We start from the raw sequence: 26,795 nt of genomic DNA, 5'->3' as shown, positions 1-26,795 counted from the left end.
TAGATTATATAAAGGGCATAAAAATGTTTGCATGCCAGGAAAGAAGACATCATAATATGTGCACATTATGAGAGATAAAGGAGAGGCATAACATAATAGAAGCATTCAGATGTGTCAAATGACTACTGGGGGTAGAACACTGATGAGTAATATCTGCAGATGTGTAGATCCCAGGAATAGACTTTTAGTGGAAGTAGTGCACCAATACAGAAAATCAATTCAGCTTGGGTACCTAAAGCTATTCTAAGGAACTAATAGAAAAAAATTATTCCAAGGGGGCATAGTACATAGGCCAATTGGCTGTTTTCTGCTATAACTACTCCAGACTGAACTGTAACTGCTAAACCTGTGGCAAGGTCAGTTGAAAGTACCCAGTTAACTGAATACTTCCAGTCCTTATTACCATTAATCATTTGCTAGATTCAATCAGTATTTCCAAATGTCATCCTTAGGCAAGTGGAAATCATAGTACACCCATAAAGCCTTAGCATTTATGTATGTAAATATGTACAATGTATTTTTTTCCCAAGTTGGTGCCATTATACATTTAGGGTACATAAAGGGTGGCTGTTTATTATATACAGGTTCAAAATAACATGGGTATGTGTTATATCAAATATTTTATGGTATTTTATGCATCTGGAATTTCATAATATATATAAAATAAAATACAAAAACAAATATAAAAAATACCGAACCTACTAGTCAGTGTCCCCCATGTCTAGGAGGGCTATCCAAAAGACTCAAGTACCTAGATTTACCAAAAAATCTGCTTTTCTTTGCATACTCTACAGAGTATAGTACCTGTTAATTGCTTACAGAATTTAGGGCGGACCTTCTGCCATTGAATACCTTATTGCCACACTGCCTTTGTTTTATATAACTAACAAAAACAGATGTTTCAAAAAATAAAGTGAAATCATAAAAAGCCTCGGGCCAAAGTACACATTTACAAATAACTTCCTATTAAAAACAAGAACAAATAAAAATTGCAACTGAATCAGCCTCAGTGCAGCACAATGGAAGATTTGTTTTAAACAGATGGAGGCCACGGTATACTTATAGTCATTTAACAGCTTATGTACTAAAGCCCCATCCACCTATCTCCCCTGATAGTTAAAGATGAATTCTGATGAAAATATTTTTAGGCTTATATATTTTATTTGTGATCAAGTTTACCTGTAAAGTAATTACCACTTTTCACTTAAATTGAAAATGAACCTTTGGTGAATCATACAAAAAAGCGGTTTCTTACTGGCTGTGTATATAGCCACTAGTGCCAATCAAAATAGGTGTTTTTGCATACAAAAAGAACCGTTCATGGTGCTGAGTCGAAAATTAGAGGAGGAAGTTTAATAAGAAAATAACTATTCACTTGGGACTTATACTTATTCCATTAAATATACATTAATTATACCTCTTAAGGCATTTCACCCTTTTCACTTTACTCACTCTTAACTTTTATGTTTTCATCATAAACCCTGTTAAATCTCCACCCAGACATGTCAATCTCTGGTACTCTGTGTGCTGCCTCATTCAATCCAAAGCATCTGGGGTACCTTAGGTCAACTACATATGTCAGTAATCAATGTCATCAATCTAGTTCAACCACCACAGGTTCCCTATGCATTGATCAAAGCGCAATACTCTTTCATTTGAGGAAAATATCAATACATGTTACAGTATGATATATTTCAAGGCTAGTAAAGCACTAGTATGTAGTTTATAACATTAAAAATGTCAGGATGTATTAGCGTACATGTTGTTAAACAATCGTTCCAGTAGTCCCCAAAAGTGCATGCTTTAATAGTCGCCCCCTGCAGACAGATGACTCAGATTTCCATTTGTAAAAGAAAATGAGCTCATAACTGAAAATGATATAGAAGAAATGTACTAATATCATTAAAGAAAAATAAATAATAATATTAGGTTGGCTAGATTGTATGTATGTGCAGTTTCATATTCATAAAATACAGTTTTGCCTCATCATATAGATCTTGTGATATCTTGAAATTATGGGTTCGTGTAACTGGTAACAAGAAAAACAAAGTAAAAACAGTATTATAATTATAAAAAATAATAATAATTATTATTTTTTTTATCAATGCAAAATGCATTTTCAAATAAAGCAAATCTCATTTGTAAAATGCGCGCTTTCCTAATATTTCAACCATGTTTTTTAATGTTTTCAGAGAGAATAACTCAGGTGAAAACAGACATCTATGTAACAAGCTTTGGACCTGTGTCAGACACTGAAATGGTACGTTAATTCTAGAACTAATCAGTTGTTAGAGCAAACACATTCTTTCAGTTTTATAGTGAATTTTGTTCATGCATTTTTAAAATGTTTGTTTTCCAGGAGTATACCATTGATGTATTTTTCCGTCAAAGTTGGAAAGATGAACGTCTTAGTTTTCAAGGACCTATGCATCGTCTCCCTCTTAATAACCTTTTGGCTAGCAAAATATGGACCCCTGATACTTTTTTCCATAATGGTAAAAAATCAATAGCGCATAATATCACCACCCCCAACAAACTACTACGTCTTGAAGATGACGGCACATTGCTTTATACCATGAGGTGAGTGTGTCAATGTGTGCCATTGTCATATAATAAAACATAGCCTACATTATTAGTTATTGATCATTATAAATTGCAATTTGCAACCATGATGACAAAATGGTGTGTATGCATAATGATTTTAGTTTAAGTGCTGAGCCAGGCCACTCTTATACATGTATGCAATATTTATAGTTAGGTGACAATCTTATAAACAGTTCACACTTTATATATATATATATATATATATATATATATATATATATATATATATGAAGATGAAGAATAACTAATACTTTTAATGTTGTGGCACCTTAGTGGAATCATATTCACGTGATTCTTATTTTTGGATAGGTAATAATAACACCTAGGTTAAAAATGATTTTAATATCTACATGTATTGTTTTTCATTTTCAATGCTACCTTGCCGTCCCCTTCCTTCTTCTATAATTAGTTTACCTTATATGACTAACACCCCCTTTACCGCTGTTTGTCCCTGACCTTTCTGTTGTTCTCATTTCTATTGATTATTTCTTTAACTTAAGTGGCCATAACCTTTAGTCCTATGCTAAAATTAAGTTGGTGGAATTAAACTATTAACATTGCAGAGCTCATCTCAAAAACACCTAACCAATAGCGGTGTACAACTTTGGCTGATAAATTAGGAATTTGGAAATCATGTGGAGTGGGTGAATTTTTAATGTAGGGAAACATACTGCAATTTGCACTCGTATAAACAGGAGGAGTTAACCAAGAACAGGATTAATATATAACTATAAGTTATCTGAAGTTGAAATGATAATGTTTGATAAATGAGAAGATCCAAAATTAAGATGAACTGAGCATTGGCCTCAGTTGTCTTTGAAAACAAATTCCTTAATTGTAGGATAGTGTACAATAGGTGTATGCTAAGTGAATACCGAAGTGGGCATTTTTTGTGAGAACGGTAAGTGTTTGGTGCTCTTGGCTGGCAGTGCTGCAACATGCAGTCACACACTACATGAGCATAACAACATAACACATCAGGTGGCTGCTGGCCTTGACGTATATAAAGTAAATATAACTTAATAGTGACTGCCTGGGACTGACAGGAGATAACGATGAGGCCCTGGCAGCCACCATTATATTATATTTATGGCCTTCAACAAACCTTTAACGTAGGAAATTTTGGTAATCCCCTGGATTATAATTTTACTTGTAAGTGAAAATAGATGTTCTGTGGCATCCTTTGAAGGACCAAGGACATGCTATGCCGTTGTGAGTTTTTCTGGCCGGTAGAGCATTCTCCCTACAGATACATATGAGATTAGGCTGTCTAAGGACATCTCAATGACTTTGTCAGCAGCAGTCAGCATTGCTTGCTCAGAGCTAAATGGGACTGCAGTGTTTCCGCTGGCCCTCCAAAAACATTTGCAGGTAAGGTTTGCTCACAAAAGCACAGCTGCAGAGCTGTGTAACCGTAAATAAATAAATATAGTAATAAAACCAACACCAGACACATACACCCAGAAACTGACACACCTTTAAACACACACACATAACACAGCCAGACACTTACACACACTCAGACTCTAACAGACACTGACACACAGACACCAAGACATTGACACAACCAGACACTGCAACTAAGACACACACCTAGACACTGAGACGTCCACCTCCAGACACACATCTATCCACTGAGACTTCCACCTCCAGACACACATCTAGCCACTGAGACTTCCACCTCCAGACACACATCTAGCCACTGATACTCACACTTACAGACTCACATCTAGACACTCACACAGACACTAACACACACGCAGACACTGACACTAACACACACTCAAAAACACAAACCTAACTTACCCTGCAATAAGCCTCAAACCTTCTTCACAGCAGCCTGCACAGCGCAAACTGCCGTGGCTACAGGGTCACATAACTTAACATTACATGACCTAACCAAACCCTACCTCTGCCCCTGGTGGATTCTGAGACATAAAGACTTAAGTGGAACTTAGGACGCAGCCCTAGTTGTGGCCCAGTGTGGGCCAAAAGTTTAGTCATTGTGCCATTTTATGGCATCCAGGATAGGATATGTGGTACCCTTTGAAGTTATCCTGCTTCCTGGATTTGTAAGATGTTTAGATATCTAGGTGGATGAGATGCTTTGTTAACATTTCTTATACATGACATAATTTAATTAATCTGCATGACAATGGCCCCCAAAATAAGCAAGAATTAACACAGTATTCTCAACAAAAAAAGGCAATTTTTATACAATATACATTTTATATTAAATACCTGTTGTATTTGTGGCCCACAGAGATTGGACACTGCTAGGCTAGCACACAGCTGTGCTCAGCAGATGCCAAGAACCACAAGCATAGTTTTTGCATTGAGGTCTAGTAGCATGAACACAAAAATCAAATACCTTATGTCACATGAATCATTCAAACCCATCTTAATAAGGAGCTCAGTCACTCTGCTATTCTAAGTGTTACATTAGTATGTGGCACATTATGGCCTATAGGTTATAGATAATTTCAACAGTGACTCGTTATCTTCAGCTCAACAAGCATCGCATTAGTGTGCATGGATATAAACAATGAACAGTGTATGCATAAACCACATAAATCTCAACAAAATATTGGACATTTTACCAGTTATCATGCAGTTTTCACTAATGAACACTTTGTTGTTAGCTGCATGTGGGCCATTGGAAAATGATTGATAAATCATTGATAACCCTTATCCCTACTCCTGAGGTTTCTTTAGGGTCTGTGGAAATTGACTGATAGCTGTTATTATTAAAAGCAATGCAGCTGCAAAGCTTTAAAAGTGGTCTCATCTCCAAAGCAACTAATGGAGTCATCTATTCAGGAGGAAAATTGGCAATTGGTTGCCATAGCAATAACACAACTGTCATCTTCACTGCCAACACCTTCACCCCCCAGTCTTTTAGGAGTCTATCAAGCAACAACCTACATTGAAATACATTTTTCTGATTGAATTCAATAGCCATAGCAAATCCAAGACCCCTCCATAAAAATTATATGACCTTGTACAGGTATCAAGGTGACAACTTGTCAAGAAGGCAATAATTAATTAGTTGTGTTGAAGGTGGGAGGAAGCATCTTGTCTTTCTATGTCCAATAATGGATAATTTCTTTCTTCCACACATCATAGATGATTGTAATGATATCCTTCTATGATAAAGACGACAACTTGTTAGAAGGTTAATAATAAGTTCTATGTTACGGTACTGATTATGTAGACAACTAGATACTGTGACCTTATAAAGTTGTTTCATTGTTTAAATAGTCCAATCTTATACTACTGTCAGCCCCGCCACTGCAGGGGGATATAAGAATAATAACGCAAATGTAGCAAAAAGAAACCTGACCAGTTTAATGTTAATTTCATATTCATAAGTATTGTTTTTGTTCTGTAATGAATTGGAAATGCAAATGGAAGAGGATGATTTATTTTCTTGTTTAAGGACAAAATGGATCATCTCTTGCTCCCTGCAGAAAATGTTTAGGTTCTCAAGCTTACCAAGCCTCATATGTGGAAAAACTAATATCATGACTGTCCTTGGCTTATTTGTCCTTTAAATATATTTTTTTCGCTATATCTTATTGATGGTATATCCAGCTTCATCTCTGACTTGTGTTTGAGACTCAATAAAAAGGAACGGCATTAAATAGTACAATAAGGAATGTTTCAAAATAACAAAATATGACAAAATATTTAAAATTATTCATTAGACTTACAAACATACAGCATTTGTCAGGACAATAGCCTTTTAAAGATCAAAATAGTTTGATGTTGCTATTGTACATTTATTGTTACTTATTGTTATTAAGTCCCCACCAGATCACTCAAGGCATACATGGCTTACAATAATGTACATAAGAGATACTAGAGTTTGTAATTATTGGGGTGGATTCATTTCTATTACATATTCTATAACCGGCAAGACTAAGGATAACTAAATGGACCTGTCACTTTAAGGCCAGCCACCTAATAACATATGTGCATCCACAGGCAGGATATGCAGCACTATTTGTACATATGTAGCCCTATAGCACACCGACCAACTAAGCAATTGCTTGGTGTGTCATATGGCCTGTCCAGGCCTTATGCTTACTTACACCTGGACCAGAGCATTATATTTTAAGTAATTCTAATTTTAGAAAGCCTGCGTCAATTTTTTAATTAACATACTTCAGAAATTTTGAGGTCTTGGTCTAATTTAGAGATTTCTTGGTGGGGCAGGTTAAACAGTATTAAGTCTTATATTCTTCCAAAATGGATCTATTTGTTCAGATTGGTTCCTCTTTCGTTTTCTAAATCGTGGTTAATGGAGGTACAAAGGGTCTTCGCTAAATTTATTTGGGGGGGTAAAACCCCAAGAATCTCCATGAATACACTGAAGAAAGATTTAAATCTGGGTGGAATAGCTTTCCCGGATATTAAAAAATATCACGACGCAGCTATGATTTACCACTGTTGAAAATGGTTAATAGATTTAAATCAAGATGAGGTTTGGTATAAAATAGAGTCCTTAATATTAAATACGGAAGACCTAAGTTTTTTATTGTCGTCTAATCTACAAATTAACAATGTTGAAAATAATTAAATTTTACTGAATCTGTTAAAATTTTGGGGAGGTTTTAGAAAATTAAAAAGGGTAGGATGCGTTATGATACCAACCGCCTCCCTAAAATTTCTTCAGACGAATATTAGGGACTTAGATATAAACAACTGGTGCGCAAAGGGTTTAAAGAAATATCACCAGCTGGTTCAAAATGATAATGTTAGACCTTTTGCAGAGTTGGCAGAAGAGTTTAACCTATCTTTAAAAGATGGGTTCACTTATTTACGTATTAAGAGTTATATAGAGTCTCAGAATAGATTACACAATGAAATTAAATCTAAGATTATAACCTTGATGGAAAAAGATATAAATATTAGGACAGTGATAAAAAGCAGGATATGTGATGAAGAGGGCCCTCTTAATAAACCAAGAGCATATATAAAATGGCAGAATGATATAGGCCAAGAAATTAAGTGGGAGGATTGGTGTCGAACGTTCTCTCAGTTAAAAAAAAATATACACTGCTTAAGCTTGAATGAATTACAATACAAAATAATGAACAGATGGCATTTGGTTCCAGAAAGGTTGAAAAAGATGTTTCCACGGGTTTCCAACTTATGTTGGAGATGTAATCATGAGAGGGGATCTTATGCCCATATATGGTGGAATTGTCAAAAACTTGATAAGTTTTGGCTTATGGTTGTATCAGTTTTAGAGATGTTAGAGATTACGGGAATTCAACATTCAATAGAGACTTTTCTTTTTCATTTATCATGGAGTAATGAAAATAATATTCAAAAATATCTAGCCTTCCACATTTTAATGGCAGCTAAAATTCTTTTGGCGCGTAACTGGAAAAGTCAAGAGGTACCTCATTGGGAAAAATTGAAAGTACAAATAAGTTTCCAATTACAAATGGAAAAAGGCCTCTTGGAAGGCAAACATGAAATAATAGCTTGTCAGGCTTTGAATAAATGGTTTCTTTTGTTTCCTAATGAAATAGTAGAACAAATGTAGCCATAGGAGGACTCTTTCTTTGAAGGAGAGTAATATATAGCCCTTGGACGTCTGTGAATATCTTTTGTATGGTGACTCCCATTATATGTATACAGATAATGAAAATTTTTTTTGTTTTTTGTTTATGTTTGTATATATTCTATTTTTTTGTTTATGTGATGTCATGTTGAGATGTTTTGTGATGTGGATGATTGTTAAAAATTTATAAAAAGAACAATAAAAAAAAAAAAATTAACATACTTCATACCTAGTCATATTTCAGAAGTAAAAGTACTTTTACGTCCATGGCAAATACTGATACTTGATACTTTAATAACGTCAGTAGTTGATGTTTAAAGTATTAAATGGTTTAATAATAAATAAAGGGCCTTATGAAAGGTTTAAAAAAAAATCACCAAACTTCCCCACCACCACGGACATAGGCAGGTCAGCCACATCCAGAGAGCTTACCTACTAGCTACCCCTGGTGGAGATAAAAGTATAATAAAAAGAAAACTAAAAAGTAGACAAACATGAAAACTTTTAACATGTTTTATATTTGGTGCATTTAATGTTTCATATACTTTCAGTGTTTATATGTGTCTATAACCTATCCATTTAAGTGTTAATTCTTTGAGATCATAGCTGAGCTTTTCTAGAATTCCCTCACATCTGTTTATGAATTATTTAATATCCCTGAACCCTGTGGTGTGTCAAGGAAATAGGTCTGCCTCTCAGACCAGCAAATGCAGGCCTACAGCATGCATAAAATACTGAAATGAAGAGATTTTTTTGGCAGCTGAAAGATTTCAGATCCTTTTTTGATGGCTAGAATCATAGATGATTTGCAGCAGTGGCTCATCCCTGACTGGGTATACGAAACAGAGAGGTGAATGAATAATGTGGGCACATGGGAGGGTTAGTAAAGGAGTGAGGTACAGGTGAAACGCTGATGTAAAAGAGAACCTGACAAATCACTGACAAATGTAGGTATTACAGGCTTTCAGTTTTAAATGTTTGAAAGTAGTTGTTTTAATGAATGCTGTCAATACTGTTAGAGCAATTAATCAATCCTTCATCAGAGCCTAGGTGTGTAGCTGGTGAGTGCAATTTGTTAATCTGAAACATCATGTGAAGCAATCCTATCAGTGTCCAATAATTAATGTTATTGCTGGAATTCTGGTGTACGGTTTGCAGTAGCTTTCCAACAAATGAGCACATTGTAAGCGGATAGAGAGCTTGGCTATTATTGAACCCAGAATACCCATGCAGTACCTTTCTAATGACATACAGTTGTATTGGGGCATCTGCACTCTATATTTGCCCAGTTAAATTAGGGAGATATATGGATCTCTGGTACCACATGATCCCATGATGCCAGATGGCTTTGAAAAAAATGAACCAATGGAACATGATTTGTGACTTATGATACAGCAACAAAAGTTCACATTTCTTTCATCTCTACTATAGTTTATTGTAAACAAAATTTCTTAGAAATAGTATGATCCTAAGCTAGTTGATGCTCTGATGATCAAATTAAACATGATAATGAATTATTCAATCATTCATTTAACCTATTTTTCCAAGTGCAGTTTTGTATTGTAAGATTATTCCTTACACGCTGCATCTTTGGCAGGAGTCTATCATTGATCATTTTATGAAAGGAATATAAAAAATCCAAATTATTTTCTCGGCTCTATTAACAATGCAGAAGAAATGGGTTAAAACACACATGTCCGCATATGAGATAAAAGAGATGTAATTGGTTACATTGATTGGTACTAATGATCACTAATATATGAACTATTCTGCAGTTAATATTTAGACATTGTTCCTGATACTTGTATTTTATATTTTAGCTATAATGCTCTTAGGTTTGTACATTGTTTTGCATATTTCCTCCACTAGGAGTCAGTATAGATCTAATAATTTGTTTATCTAGGCAGTAGGTACTGCAGTTCAGTACTGGATACATTTTGTTTCTAGACTTGGACACCCGAAGCTATAGATTCGACTATATTTTGCTTACTGTCCTAAACCTCCCCTTTACTCATACATTCAATTTTTTCACCTTGTTTACTGTGATGTTTTTTATCTTCTTAATCTCCTTTTCCTCTTAGAACACTTTAACCTTTGCTTAACTCTCTCATTTTTAACAAAGCATTCACTCAAATTGAATTAGCCAATCAGAAAAAAGGAGAAACAACTGACACAAAATAAGAAATTAGTTGTACAAATAAAATGCTTTATTTAAGTGAGCATCAGTAATATTTTCTGCAAGAAAAATATTTTTGTCTTTATTGTAAAAAATAAATTGAGAGGATCTCCTACAACTTCACATCTGATAAAAAAAAAAGTTTAAGTGCATACTACATTAAACTTACTGATACACAAAAAAAGAGAGTTTTCTCCACAATCTACACAGACTGCTTATGAGAATATTATATAAGACTATTTTTATGAAAACAATTATGTGGCACACCATCTGTCACACCAAACAATACCACCACCCACCCAATGCCACATTTTCTCCTAATGCCCCCCATGGAGACATACAACCAGATTTTTTTTCTAAAAACAGGTATATGCTAGACTTGAGTGCCAGAGGAAAGTTCGTATTTGTTTTCGTGTTTGTTTTCAGGGGGGGGGATCTTCATATTCAGCAAAATTCACCCACCTCCGTCTTCTTTCCGGATGAAATTCGTCGTAAATTCGTTTGGAAATCCCATTCATCCGTCCTGGTTGCCATGGAAACAAGAAATAACGCGTAGAAGAAGTTGAATTGTTAAAATGGCGACAACAAACGAATGAACAAAGATTTTCATATTGCACACATTTGTTTTTCGTTTCTTTCGTCTAATGTTGCATTCGCTGAAAGAAACGGTAAAATTCGGCACAAAAACACATTCATACGAAAACAAATCCTCAAGTCTAGTATATACCATACCATCGACGACACATGTTCTCTGCCTGAGGCATTAAAAAAAGTCACTAAATAAGTATACCACCATAAACCCAATGCCTTCCTAATATTCAAAACTCAAGGCCCACTTCCAGAAAATACACGCCTGTTAAACTGCATTTATACACGGCTATGCTTGAACATCATAAGTGCAGCCACGTAATACAGTGGGGCAAAAAAGTATTTAGTCAGTCACCAATTGTGCTTGTTCTCCCACTTACAAAGATGAGCGAGGCCTGTAATTTTCACCATAGGTACACGTCAACTATGAGAGACAGAATGGGGGGAAAGAATACAGGAAATCACATTGTAGGATTTCTAATGAATTCATTGGTAAATTCCTTGGTAAAATAAGCATTCAGTCACTCGTTACCTGTATTAATGGCACCTGTTTGAACTTGTTATCAGTGTAAAAAAGACACCTGTCCACAACCTCAAACAGTCACACTCCAAACCCCACTATGGCCAAGATCAAAGAGCTGTCGAAGGACACCAGAAACAAAATTGTAGACCTGCACCAGGTTGGGAAGACTGAAGCAACACTGAGGCAAGCAGCTTGGTGTGAAGAAATCAACTGTGGGAGCAATTATTCGAAAATACAGGACCACTGATAATTTCCCTCGATCTGGGGCTCCACGCAAGATCTCACCCCGTGGTGTCAAAATGATCACAAGAACGGTGAGCAAAAATCCACACGGGGGGACCTAGTGAATGACCTGCAGAGAGCCGGGACCAAAGTAACAAAGGCTACCATCAGTAACACACTACGCCGCCAGGGAGTCAAATCATGCAGTGCCAGACGTGTCCCCCTGCTTAAGCCAGTACATGTCTGGGCCCGTCTGAAGTTTGCTAGAGAGCATTTGGATGATCCAGAAGAGGATTGGGTGAACGTCGTATGGTCAGATGAAAGCAAGGTAGAACTTTTTTGGTAGAAACTCAACTCGTCATGTTTGGAGGAGAAAGAATGCTGAGTTGCATCCAAAGAACACCATACCTACGGTGAAGCATGGGGGTGGAAACATCACGCTTTGGGGCTTTTTTTCTGCAAAGGGACCAGGGCGACTGATCCGTGTAAAGGAAAGAATGAATGGGGCCATGTATTGTGAGATTTTGAGTGAAAACCTCCTTCCATCAGCAAAGGCATTGAAGACGAAATGTGGCTGGGTCTTTCAGGATGACAATGATTCCAAACACACCACCCGGGCAACGAAGGAGTGGCTTCGTCAGAAGCATTTCAAGGTCCTGGAGTGGCCTAGCCAGTCTCCAGATCTCAACCCCATAGAAAACCTTTGGAGGGAGTTGAAAGTCCGTGTTGCCCAGCGACAGCCACAAAACATCACTGCTCTAGAGGAGATCTGCATGGAGGAATGGTCCAAAATACCAGCAACAGTGTGTGAAAACCTTGTGAAGACTTACAGAAAACGTTTGACCTCTGTCATTGCCAACAAAGGGTATATAACAAAGTATTGATATGAACTTTTGTTATTGACCAAATACTTATTTTCCACCATAATTTGCAAATAAATTCTTTAAAAATCAGACAATGTGATTTATGGACTTTGTAAGTGGGAGAACTTGCACAATTGGTGGCTGAGTAAATACTTTTTTGCCCCACTGTATATCTTCCTCACCAAGAGATTCAGATAGGAATTTAATGGAAAATTTGTATTCATTTATAAATAGGAGCTTTGCTGGTCCCTAGTTGCCACTATTTCTAAAACTATTTCCTAGACACTCATTTTATTCTGTAGATGACAAAGATTTTGTAATTTAGTAGATGTTTAATTGAACCGTGTACCAATATTGATTAGGAGTGTTATATTATTATATGTTTTATTATATATATTTTTTGGTATTTCTTTTTTTCTGGTCAATTAAGCAACTGAGTCTAGCCACAAGGGCCCTGTGGTTTCTTAGACTGACAGTTGTGATTTTATTAAAAGTGTTTTTTATACTGTCATATATATTTCTAGATTTTTCTTATTTCCCTAAACTGCCATTTCCAAATGACATTGTGGTTTACTGAGGACTGATACAATTGTTTTAGTATTTTTCCATATGTTGATTCCACTTGAGGTATAGGTGGTGTTTCAGTTAACCTCGTTATCTTGATCGTGAGCTGCACTGTGTTGTGTGTTTTTTTTAGATTTAATTTAGTAGAGAGAAAGAGAAGAATGAGTTATATGAGCAAGAAAAAAGAAAAAAAGAAAGAAGAGAGGAGAGAGAGTAAAGAGTAGAATAGTGGAAGAGGAGGTGCATGCATCATCTCTCTCCCCACTACAGACAATGAACATTGTTTCTCCACACTTGTCCCAGGGCCGTCTCAGATGAGGCACCCAGCACTTTCCACATAAACAAATGCTGAGCAGTCCCCTTCTGCAAATGTACAGCCACAATGTTTCCCAGGGGAAAAAAATAATCATAAGTCCATGACTTCAGGCTTACCTGTTTATTTCGTGGCTCACGAACCACAGCAATGACTGCCCAAAAAAAGACCATAGATTCTGTTGCTTCTCAAAATAAATGCCACATCACCCCCCCCCCCCATCTTTTCCCTCATAATCTTCATTCTTGGGTCTTTTTTTTGCTTTCCCTTGTTAATGTATTATTACATCTAAAGCTTATACTTCATTACATATTTACTGTAGAATAAAAGATTCCTTGCCCTGCCATGTAGTATATGAGACATACTGATTTGCCATCTGGGAATAGACACAAAATGTTTTGTTTTTTTTTTTAGTTTAACATATAAACCTCTGTGGATATAATTTTGGAAACTGCATTTTATTTTTTTGTGTTTACGATATACATTTCAGCACTTTAATAAGGTAAACAGGAGAAGTATCTCAGACTCCACGAGATGGCAGTAATGTCTTTTATAAGTTATTGTCTATTCCTGAATGATGTTGTTTTTCCCAAAGCAATGTTAAGTTTAACTATTTTGAGATTCATTGATGCGTAGGCAACTTATTATATACTGTAAGAAGGCCACACCAACAAGGCTAATTGTTTAGTACCACTTTTGTCCACTTGGTACTTAAAGGGTACTTAAAAGGACATTCCAGCCATCAAATGGGCATGACTAAACCTGCGTGGAGAAAGAGAAACGCACACGCCACCCACCAATCAGGTCCCAGAGGACTTCAGCCCTCTATACACAGAAACAAAGGTTGGGATACAGCACTCAGTGAGATGGTGCACAAGCCAGGGTACAATCAAGTCCTTCAATAAATCCAAAATAAAGAACAGAGGCTCAGCACTCAAATGGTAAGGTGAGTTTATTTCACATAGGCAATGTTTCGACACACAGGTCTAAGGCTTGAGAAAGACCTGTGTGTCAAAACGTTTCATATGTGAAATAAACTCACCTTACCATTTGAGTGCTGAGCCTCTGCTTCTTTATTTTGCAGCCCTCTATACTGGTAGTAAGAAGTGTGCGTCCAGGTGGTGCACCACTTTCCTAACTGTCACAATGTTCCATTGCTTACATGATGACATGGAACATTAACTGGTTTAGTTTGTATACTGTTGGTGCTATATAAATAAAAGATAATAATACTTAATAATAATAATATACCCGTCACCCCCCATTCTGATAAGCTACTTTATATTTGGGAACATATTGGCCTTTACATATTTAGAATCAATACAATTTATAAATGTACTTTTTATATTGTATGGTATTAAAACATTAAAAAGGGAATGTTCAAAAGACAGAACAAATGTACTGCTTCCAGTCCTTCTGTGTGTGACAAAAGGATTTGCCAATTGAATGAAATTGTTTCCAACAGAGAAGTGCAATTACTGATGTTGAATTGTAGTTTCAAAAATAGAGCAGGAAGTATAACACCATTGAATACATTTCTAGGAGGGGCCGTTAGGGACATAATTCAGCTTACTTAGCTTTCATCACAGAATCCATTAGATTTTACAGTGAGAGGTTTTTCTAATATAATGAAATGCATATAGTATATAGTGTCACCCATGTCATATACTGAAATTCATATATTACATACTGAAATGAATATGTCATATACTGAAATACATATATACTGAAATGTATATGTCATACACTGAAGTCCATATGTCATAAAATGAAATCCATTTGTTAAATAGTGAAATCAATATGGTATATACTGAAATCCATGTCATATACTGAAATGCATTTGCTATATAATGAAATCCATACATCATATACTGAAATCAGTGTTATATATAATGAAATCTATATGTCATATACTGAAACACATTCGTCACACAGTGAAAACTATGTGTCATATAATGAAATTAATCTATCACATACTGAAATCAATATGTAATATACTGAAACCCATATATCATACACTCAAATTCATATTTCATATACTTAAATTAAAATGTCATATACTGAAATGCATATATTATATACTCAAGTTAGTATATGACATACTGAAATACTGAAATACTGTATGTGATACAGTGAAATTTATATATCACATGCTGAAATCATTGTTACTGAAATCCATGTCATAGACTGAAATCTATATGCTATATACGTAAATTCATATGATAGATCCTGTAATACATGACATATAAGGAAATCCATATGTTATATATTTAAATCTATATTCTATATAATGAAAACATGGATTTCAGTAAATGGTATATGCAATTCAATATATAGCATATGGATTTAAGTATATGACATGGATTTCAGTATATGGTATATGGATTTCATTATACAGAATATACATGATCACATTATATGACATGGATTTCATTATATTATATATAGTTTCCCTACATCCCATATGGATTTTAGCATATAGCATATGCATTTCAGTATTTGATATATGGATTTCATTATACAGAATATACATTTAAATATATAACATATGGATTTCCTTATATGTCATGTATTACAGGATCTATCATATGAATTTACGTATATAGCTTATAGAGTTCAGTCTATGACATGGATTTCAGTAACAATGATTTCAGCATGTGATATATAAATTTCACTGTATCACATACGGGCTTCAGTTTATAGCAGAAGCATTTCACAATATAGGATTTCATTATATATATATATATATATATATATATATATATATAAAAAAATAGTGTCTATATATATATATATAGATATAGTGTCTATATACAGTGGCGTCGGCAGGGGGGGGCCAGAGGGGGCCATGGCCCCCCCTACATCATGCTGTGCCCCCCGGTGTGCCCCCCCAATTGAAACGCCGTCTTTTTTTTTTTTTCTTATAGACCCGGAGGAGAGAGTGAGAGGCGCCGAGCGGTTGCTGAGGAATAAGTTCTCAGCAACCGTTTGGCGCCTCTCACTCTTCTCCGCGACCGCGAGGCCTCTTCCTGGTTCGCAGTGCCGGCATTTCAAGCCGAGCGCCGGTATATGTCGTCATATCCGGCGCCCAGCAGTGAAGCCGGCAGAACCAGGGATACAGAGACCTCGCGATCTCACCGCTGGACAAGCCCAAGGTAAGTGAACTTCAAAGGGGGGGTTAGAAAGTTAGGAGGGGGTTAGAGAGTCAGAAGAGGTAGATAGGAAGTGAGAAGGTGTAGATAAGGATAGATTGGGAGGGAGAGGGGGTAGATAGGATAGATTGGGAGGGAGAGGGGGGTACATGGGATAGATTGGGAGGGAGAGGGGGGTAGATGGGATAGATTGGGAGGGAGATGGGGGTGGATGGGATACATTGGGAGGGAGAGGGGATAGTTAGGATTGATTGGGAGGGAGAGGGGGTAGATAGGATAGATTGGGAGGGAGAGTGGGTACATAGGATAGATTGGGAGGGAGAGGGGGGTACATAGGATAGATTGGGAGGGAGAGGGGGGTACATAGGATAGATTGGGAGGGAGAGGGGGGGTACATAGGATAGATTGGGAGGCAGATGTGGTAGATAGAGAGGCAGATGTGGTAGATAGGGAGGGAGAGGGGATAGATTGGGAGGGAGAGGGGGTAGATAGGATAGATTAGGAGGGAGAGGTGTTTATGGGACAAACATGGCGTACGTTCAGCTGTTTGGGGACAAAGTTGACACAATGTGTAATTTGGGTGCTGGTCAGGTTCTATGTGGGCCGTGTGGACACCAGGGCTGGCTTTGGGGTGTGTGACCAGTGATCTATGCCTGTAATTTAGGGGGTTTATCTATACCTTTAATGCAGAGTTTATATGTAATTTCCAATTGATTTATATCTGCAAAGCTGGGTTTTGTGTCATTCTGTTCATCTGTATCGGCTATATTTCCATACATTATTAATGTTTACCTGCAAATATAGGATTTGCATGTCTTATTCAGTTGATCAATACCTGGAGTGCTGTTTCCATGTGTTGATTATTTGATCTAAACCTTCGGTGCTGAGTGTACATGTGATTTCCAGCTGATCTATAACTGCAATGCTGGGTTTGTGTGTTCTGTTGGTTTATACCTGCAATGCTATGTTTCCATACATTATTTATGTATACCTGCAAATACAAGTTTTTTTTTTATCTCATTCAGTTGCATGTGCTGTTTCCATGTGTTGTTTATTTGATCTATACCTGAACTACAGGGTGTAAGTAAAAGAGCGCTATGGTTTAGTGAATAAGGGGACAAAGGGACTCTTACAAGGGAGAGGACCTCTCAATGTCACGGTGCAGTCAGAAGGAGGGAACACTGCCCTGACTCTCACTGTCTTCCCCTGATCTGCAGTCAGTGTGGCAAATATATTGGCAGAAGGGTCTAATATTAATATATATTGGCTGCAGGGGCTAATATTAATATATATCGGAAGCTGGGACTAATGTTTATATATATCGGCAGCAGGGGCTAATATTAATATATATTGGCTGCAGGGCCTATTATCAATAAATATTGGCTGCAGGGGCTAATATTTATATATATTGGCTGCAGGGACTAATACTATATATCGGCAGTAGGGGCTAATATTAATATATGTTGGCAGCAGGGTATAATTTCTATGTATATCGGCAGCAGGGTATAATATAAGTATGTATCCGCAGCAGGGGCTAATATTAATATATATCCGCAGCAGGGGTTAATATTAATATATATCGGAAGCAGGGTGTAATATTTCTATATATCTGCAGCAATATTTATATATATTGTCAGCAGGGGCTAATCTTAAAGAATGAAAAATAACTGTCACTTTAGCTGTTATTTTGAAATCATATTTTAATCACAGTCTTTACTTCAAAGAGATAAGTGCATATTATGTAGTTAAAAATGCACGTCTAACGTGTGTGTGTGTATATATATATATATATATATATATAGTGTATATGTACCGTTTTATAATTGGCCCCCCTACTTTGGTCCCTGGCCCCCCATGTGCCCCCCCTAAATATGAAACCTGGAGACGCCACTGTCTATATATATATATATAGATATATATAAATAGTGTATATATATATATATATATATATATATATATATATATATATATATATATATATATATATATATATAACCTAGAGAGTCCCCAGGTATGCTACTCACATTCCTTCTTCTCCTGGCTCACTCACTTCTTCCACTCCCTTATATTCCTCAACCTATGCCCCTGACCAACTCCCTGTTTTTCCAGATTTTTTATCTCTAGGTATATTCTTCATGATTTAAACTGTTAGGGAAAGACACTATTTTTTTCTCCTTAGTGTTTACTCATACATACACATAATTCTAATCACACAATAAAAACAGACACATATGGAGAAGTATTTTTCTTAAACAAAAAGCTGAGCTGAATTGGTAACACATATCAAATACCTAGCCTGAATTGCAGAATTGTCCCTTGTATAATCATAGCAGTTCCACCTTTTATTCTAAACGTGATATACAGCTTTAATTGTATCTCTCGGCATGTGATGAATAGGGCTCAGCATCGCTCTTCTTTTAAAGAGTGAGGCACTTTAATACTGCAGATTTGCATCCGGCATTTTCACAGCGTTTATGCATTAACGTACATCAGCTAAGTCTCGAGCAATCACTTTTCCTATCATCCAAAGTGTTTGCATCTCGCATCACAGAATCAAATCAGTACCACGCAGGCAACTAGGAGGCTCATTTAGTTTCATGCCACTGCAGTGAAAGTACATTACATTAAGCATGGTAAATGGATATCCCCTGGGATTCTGAGACTGCCTTGAGGATAAGAGGCCTCCGCTTCAATTTAGTATTTTTAATTCTTTCCAGTCTCTTGTTGTCCAAAGCATGCCACTTTGAGGAGTAACATTAAGATGCAAACAGTGCTGTTTAGAATTCTTCAGCTGACAGAAACTATAAGATAGATATTCGGGGGATAGATAGATAACAATTTGTTTTTTTTTGGTTTTTTTATGTGTGTGTGCGAAAGAACAGCAAACAAGATTATGGTACAGAAGCAATACAGCCTGCATTTGACTTCTGCAATTGAAAAGTACTTACTTATTTATACCCAGTTTTAATATGTTTCAAAGCGGGAATCCAATTTATCATTTGTTTATATTAGCTTACCCAAAATAGATTGTCCTTGTACTGCTATAGAATAAAGGCTTGCGGAGATTGAAATAACAGTACAATTGGGATTTTTATAAAATGTTAATTTTTGTTTGTTTAGAATTCACAAGTGTAAACTCACATTTATTTGTTTATGAGGACCCTCCTCACCTGTTATTTCTGTAAGTCAAATTGTTATGTTATATACTACTTGTTATGTCCTGTGTACCCCATGTACAGCGCTACAGAATTTGATGAAGCCATATAAAACAATAATAATATTTATTCCCAAAAAAAATCTCCAACTTCGCATGCAGTTGCTGCAAGCCGAAACAGCAAGCAACTTGTGGATCCATTAACTAATGAGTCGTTTGGACTTTCTTACTCACAGATCTTGACATGATTTTTCAAAGCATAAACAAAATGTAATCAACCTCTTCATAGGCAGGGGATTTCCCACACTATAGAGCACCAATTTTAGCCATATGATTGTATAACCATAATTTCCTTTTTCTGTGGTTAGTGTACCCACATATATTGTTGTTTCCAGGACAGGTGGGGGTTTCATTTGCTACCATGTTTATGTAGACTGATATTTAGCATGAATAATTAATTAACTTCTTAATGCCCCTATGCACCTATAGGTACATTCACAAAAAATGTGGCAGAATGCTCCTTAGGACATGATTGTAAGTCCCAGCTGCTGCAGAGGAAATCATGCTGGACTATTTCCTGTCAGCAGAAGCAAGCATCACTCCAACATAGGTTGAGAGCTAGCATAGCTTTCGCTTATTGCGCTTAATAAAGATAACCTTGTCACACCTTAGGTGACTTAGTTTTGATTTTAGATTTAGAGGCATGGGGCTAGTAGCATATCTGTTGGATTGACAGTGTGAATTGATGTGTGAATTGTATTAAAATGAACCTACTCCCTTGTCTTCTTTATTTCAAGAGCTCCTTTGTTCTTTTCTGATTTATCTTTTTTACAAAGAAATAAAGCTTATTTTATCTGGCATAAAAAGAGGCAGGTGTATTACTTACATTACTTTATTACGTTTCTGCTCAGATTGGGCCATGGTGTTCCCCATAATCGGTAAAGAACCTTAAGTCTGACCTGATGGTCTCTGACCTCCCTCAGTTTTATATATCACTCATTAGGCACCATAGGCCTCTTTTGACTGTATTACAGATAATCTCCTCTCTGATCTCTCCCTTTTCATAACGTAGACTGCCTACTGCACATGGTCACAAAACAATTATAAAGCTTTAAAGATAATAGTTTGATGTGAATTATGTAGCAAGGATTCTGACTACTATTTTAAAGATAAAAGATATCTTTAATTTTTGTATAGAGGCCAGAAGTTAAGCCACGTTTACTTAATATGAAAGACTGTGCTACAATGCATCTACCTCTAGATCAGTGGTGTCGCTACAGGGGGGCAATTGCCCCCCCTAGGTTATTTCTTGCCCCCCCTGTTGCCCCCTGCCGAATTTGTAACCACTCAGGACAGTCCTTGACTGCTAATGACGGCATGGTGCCGTCGCTAGCAGTCCCAGTCAGGTGCTAACGACGGCACCATGCCGTCACTAGCACTATCTTAACTTGATGGAGGTCTGTGGACCTCCATCACCACCTACCCCGGCGATCTGCCCCTCACACTGAAGGGCATCACCAGGGCCACCCGATCTGCCCGGTGACGTCTCGCGCAATGACGCGATGACGTCACCGCGCAACTTTATTAACAACTGACAATTGTCAGTTAAAGAGGTATGGGGGCATGCTGCTTAGATGCCTGTATCTCAGGCATCTAAGCAGCTACATACCCCCAACATATACCATTGGAAAGGTAATCGCCTTACCTTTCCAACGGTATATAGAAAAAAAAGAATACAAAATATTAAGTTAAAAAAAATAAAAATGATTTGGGGGTCTCTAAAGGCAGATAAAAAAAGATCAAAATTGCCTAGAGACCCCCAAATTAAATTATTTAAACATAAAGTAGTTTAACTTTAAAAAAAAAAAAAAGTTTAAGTATTCTAGCTAAATGATCACTGTGGTAGCCAATGTTACCACAGCGATCATATAGCTATAAAAAGTCACATTCCCTTTTTAAAAATGGCCGATACTAATTTTTAATCCTATGATCCCTTTGATCATGGGGTTAAATTTAGCCAACGGTAGAGGGAGGCAATTTTTGAAATCCTGATGAACTGCAAAGATTATTAAAATCAGCCATTGAGCCTGTGCGGTACGTGGGTAACCATATCATCCCTGGAGCGCCTTGCATTTTTACTGCAAAACTTACTTTTGCTGTAAAAGTGATTTTTTCTTCTCCCTTTACCATAATTTCTTTGGTATTGTAAGGGGAAAGAATGGTCTGTGCTACTGTGAGTAAATGTATGGAAAGAATGGCGTGTGCTTCTGTGAGTGAATGGAGATATGAAAGGCGTGTGAATGATCAGTAATTAGGGTTGAAGCCTTGACGTGGCATTACTGCTCACGTAGGAAGTTAAATTATGGCACAAAAAGTACACATTTGCAAAAACGACATCCCTTGGCGCATCAAATGAGGGGCTGCATGTGTTTCTAGTACAAACCTGGAGTGCGCAAGAATGAACATGTCGTTCTGGTTAGACAAAACACATATTTTCAAGCCAAAGCGACATATTCCATCATTATTTGTGCACTCAACTTTTGTCCTTGAAATACATGTAGCCCCTCATTTGAAGCTCCAAGGGGTGTAGTTTCTTAAAATGGATGAATTGTCTGAATGAGGGAGAGCATGAGTTAATATGTGGATGATTTGTCTGAATGAGGGAGAGCATGAGTTAATGTGATTGTGTGTATCATAGATGTATAATTGTGGAAGGGCAAAGATGGCACTAGCAGGATGTTTGAGCCTTGGGGAACAGGATGGCACAGGCAGGGTGTATATGGGACAAAGATGGCAAATCTTATGTGTGTTATCTGGGTGCTGGCCAGGTTCTATATGGGCAGCGTGGTTGGGGTGTGCAACCTGTGATCTATCCCTGTAATTTAGGGGGTTTTAAATATACCTTTAATGCCGTGTTTTTATGTGAATTCCATTTGATCTGTACCTGCAAAGCTTGGTTTGTGTGTTCTTCTGTAGATCCATATCTGCTATGCTATGTTTCCATACATTATTTATGTATACCTGCAAATACAGGGTTTGTATGTCTTGTTCAGTTGATTAATACCTGCAATGCTGTTTCCATGTATTGATTTCATCTATACCTGCAATGCTACATTTCATATATTATTATTGTATACCTGCAAATACAGGATTTGTATGTCTGATGCTGTTTATTTGATATATACCTTCAGTGCTGAGATCACAAGTGAATTTCAATTGATCTATACATGCAAAGCTGGGTTTGTGTGTTAATGTGTTGATCTATACCTGCTATAGGCAGCAGGGTCTAATATATATATATATATATATATATATATATATATATATATATATATATATATATCGGCAGCAGGGACTAATATTAGGCCCTGAAATCATTTAGTGGAAAAGTTAAGGTATTGTGTTTAAAGGATTTCAAGGATTAGTCGTACTAAATTGTGGCTTCAGGCTTCCCATGTTGAATGATCAAGTATTGTATTGTCCAATAACAAAAGTATCATTCCATAGCACATTACTTTTGGCAATATATATATATATATATATATATATATATATATATATATATATGTGTGTGTGTGTTTTTTCAGTGGTATGATTTAATAGTGGAAATTATTAATGCCCCCCCAGTTTGACTGTGGTATCTTGTGTGTCCCCCCTATATATTGTTTCTAGAGTCGCCACTGCTCTAGATGCATTTACATTTTAAGCCACTCCATGTTGCTTACATTATATCAGTCAAGTTTATCTTAAATAGCTAAATGGGAAGATAACATTGTGAAGGTTTTGGCAGTGGAGGACTACTACATCAGGGAGGACATACGTGTTGCATTGAAGAAGCAGGCCTATAAGATAATGTACATTATTCCATTAAAGCATTGTATGCCTTTCTGTCCCTCTGACTTATGTTGGATGTGGCCTTAAAGAGCCTTATCCCCATGTGTAGGGGTTGTGGCATTGTATCTATTCTCTAACCATTGTGTCTCTTACTAACTATGAGAATAAGATAGTAAGAATTGGTTACCAATAATTATGTACCCTATGACTATGGACTACTTTGTTTCTTCAAACTAAAGTAAATTTTCATTAAATACGGATGCCCTGGCTTTCCCAATATTCTCTACAAGTGTAAATTTGCATTCCATTTCTCTTACGGCTGTATTTATTTTGGTTGGATGAGTATCACTAGTTACCACAACTTCCATGTGCAAGGTAAAATCTGGAAGATGTTATACCTGTAGCTTTATTTTTGGCCCAGCGTGTGAGAAAAGAAAGACCAATTTATGCAGCATATCGAGAGAAATTAAGGGATTAGATGTCATGAACGTTTGCCTAGCAATGAAGCAGGAGAATTCTTATTGCTATGTAACTCAGGGAAAAGTCACAGCTGCACCTCCATAGATCCCTGTTCTTCTTGAAATACATAACCAACTGACAGTATACCCTATGACAGGAAAATAACCGCAGACTTTTGCTGACTCTGCATTGGACCAAGGAACCTCTTTTGTGAGCAAATTTAACTCTGATTGACAGTTTACAAACAGAATTGAAGAGTAAATATATTGCAGAGGGCATTATGCATAAATAAATTCTTAAGCATCATGTTTGTTATAATAGTGCCAAAGCTGTAAGTCAGAATAATAGATTTATATAGAGTTACTTTATAATTATGTATTTTTCTCATATTTGGACAGGCTGACAATTTCAGCAGAATGCCCCATGCAGCTAGAAGACTTCCCCATGGATGCTCACGCGTGTCCTCTCAAATTTGGAAGCTGTAAGTTGCTATTTATATTTCCTTCTTTTTCAAGGTGTCTTTCAACATTAAGATGTATTTTCTAAAAAGGTGGTGAGTAACTTTTTTTTCTTAGTAATTGTCCACAACAGTGTATAATAAGCTTCTTTGCTACTAAACACCAAACCCTACTGCAACCAACACTTGCAGCATGACAGGAGGTACCTGTAAACCCAAAAATAAAACTCCAGGAATTCCTACCAAAATGTCAGTAGAGTGCCTTGCCTACGAAGATGAGATGGCTTTGACTGCAAGCACCAAAAGCAATATTGACAACAGTTGGCCCTGACAGTGAAAACCAACCTGCTTGACCACATACAAAACCTTATGAGAGATGTAAAGCAACATATAGCCGAAATTGACACACACACAGTGATATCTTGGAAAGAGTGCATTCCAAAAAGAAGAAGGCAAGATGGTGCTTGATATAGAAGCCATTAAACAGGAACTAATAACTTTACAGGATGCCCAAGATTATCTAAAGAAAAGGTTACGGAGAGCCAACATACTGGTTCAGGGGACCCCAGTAACATACGTTCTTACATTACAATCCTGTAATATTCCCTTCAGATGTTTATCCACCGCTGAAAGAATTTTCATGAATTTCAGGATATAAAAAAAATAATAATGAAAAGTGGGAGGCCTTAATTATCAATCTGCCGAAAGGACTGCAAGAGTCCACTGAGTATGCCTACTTTTCAGTGGAGAGTAGACTATGTCAAATATCTGGGAGTTAAAATCACAAATGAACCTGAATCTATTTACAAGGCAAATTACCCCACCCCCCAGTCACAAACGGGGAACTGTCATAGCTACTATATCTCTTCTGTACATTAGCCATACAACTACCCAAAGAAAACATAGTTGACTTGCATTGGGGAAAAGAACGACTCAGGATTAATAGAGAAAAACTGTATCTCTCTAGATAGAGAGGCGGGCTGTCTGTACCTAGACTTAAATTCTACCATCTAGCTGCTCTCAGTTGGAAGCGTGGTTCTACCCCAGGAAAATGTTACCTTGGGTCGACATTGAAAACAGCACCCACCACCAGACACGGCTAGCTCTTTGGACAGATCATCCTAGACTAGCCAAAGATGTCACTCTAAGAGCCAAGAAGATCTCATACAATACTTGGAAAAGAGTGGGATGAAGGCTGAGATTGCCTCACAAGCAAAAGGATGAAACACTCGGTAGCGGAACTCTATTCTCACATATTAATGGCCAGCAACAAAAAAACACCTCCGTACAGACAACAATAGCAGAATGAATTGCAGATGTCCAGATGTCCATATTGGATGCTGGGTGGGACAAATCTGCTCAAAACGTACACAAGCTTACCACTAATGTCCTGACGACAAGCGAAAAGTGAGGCGCTTATGCAAACAAAGAAAAAAACCCAAACAATAGTGTTGAATAATAGTAAATGTGTAATATGTGTATGATATTGCACTCACAAACAGACTTGTGCACAAGCTCATCTTTAAAAATCCTTTACTTCCATGGTGTCTAAAAACAAGAAAGGTACACCTATCTCCGCAATATTTATATAGGAAAAAGTCAAGATTAGAAACATACAGAAATTATTGTACATAGCTCTTATGTGCAAAAAACACTGTAGAGACAATCTTCTTTATAGTGCTTCAATAAAGTGCTGAATACTCTCATACAGTGAAATGGCCAATAAATACATGAATAAATATCAATAAATAATAAATAAAGACGTGCAAAACTTGCAGAATACTGTCCTCTGATGTCCTCTACGTGTTTTGCACATTTGGGCTTTATCAGGAGAAAACAAAAATTGCTGTGCTTATTCAATCCCCGATTTTATGTGTTTCTCATCTATGGTCTTCCATTTACATCAGTAGGGATGTGTCCATCTCCTGTATTGACATATTGGAAGTGTGTACAGAGTCCTCTTATGGACACAAAGCTTGTTTAAATCCGTTGTCAAAAGGTATAAATCCGTTGTCAAAAGGTATAAATAACAAAACAAAGGGAGACATACAGCCATAACCAATAGGTCATTATCAAAGTTTCTCTTAACGGAACCCTAATGTAGAAACTGATTATATATATATGGCGGACCAAGGATATTCAAGCAGTATGATGTATTAATTTGAATATGCGAATATTATGAACTTTAAAAAAAAATATATATTTAGTTGTTCCCTTTGAGCTCTTGCGCACAAGTGCAATATCACACACATATTAATCATTTATCATAATAGTCTAAACTATTGTTTTTTAATTCTTCCCTGTTTGAATA

General features: G+C 36.6%; 1 protein-coding gene across 1 annotated transcript in view; it reads left to right on the top strand.

Annotated features, from left to right (window-relative positions):
* Nucleotides 1-26,795, top strand: part of LOC149289183 (gamma-aminobutyric acid receptor subunit alpha-5-like) — an 81,398-nt gene that overhangs the window by 5,643 nt on the left and 48,960 nt on the right. The window contains exons 3-5 of the mRNA XM_089490855.1: nt 2,193-2,260; nt 2,360-2,580; nt 24,426-24,508. Of these exons, the coding sequence (XP_089346981.1) occupies nt 2,193-2,260; nt 2,360-2,580; nt 24,426-24,508 (372 nt within the window). The remainder of the gene's footprint in view (nt 1-2,192; nt 2,261-2,359; nt 2,581-24,425; nt 24,509-26,795) is intronic.

Source organism: Sceloporus occidentalis, unplaced genomic scaffold (assembly GCF_023333645.1).
Source record: "Sceloporus occidentalis isolate IW3139 unplaced genomic scaffold, rSceOcc1.0.p SCAF_47, whole genome shotgun sequence".
In the NCBI taxonomy this organism is placed as follows: domain Eukaryota; kingdom Metazoa; phylum Chordata; class Lepidosauria; order Squamata; family Phrynosomatidae; genus Sceloporus; species Sceloporus occidentalis.
This window is presented reverse-complemented; position numbering and strand designations above follow the sequence as displayed.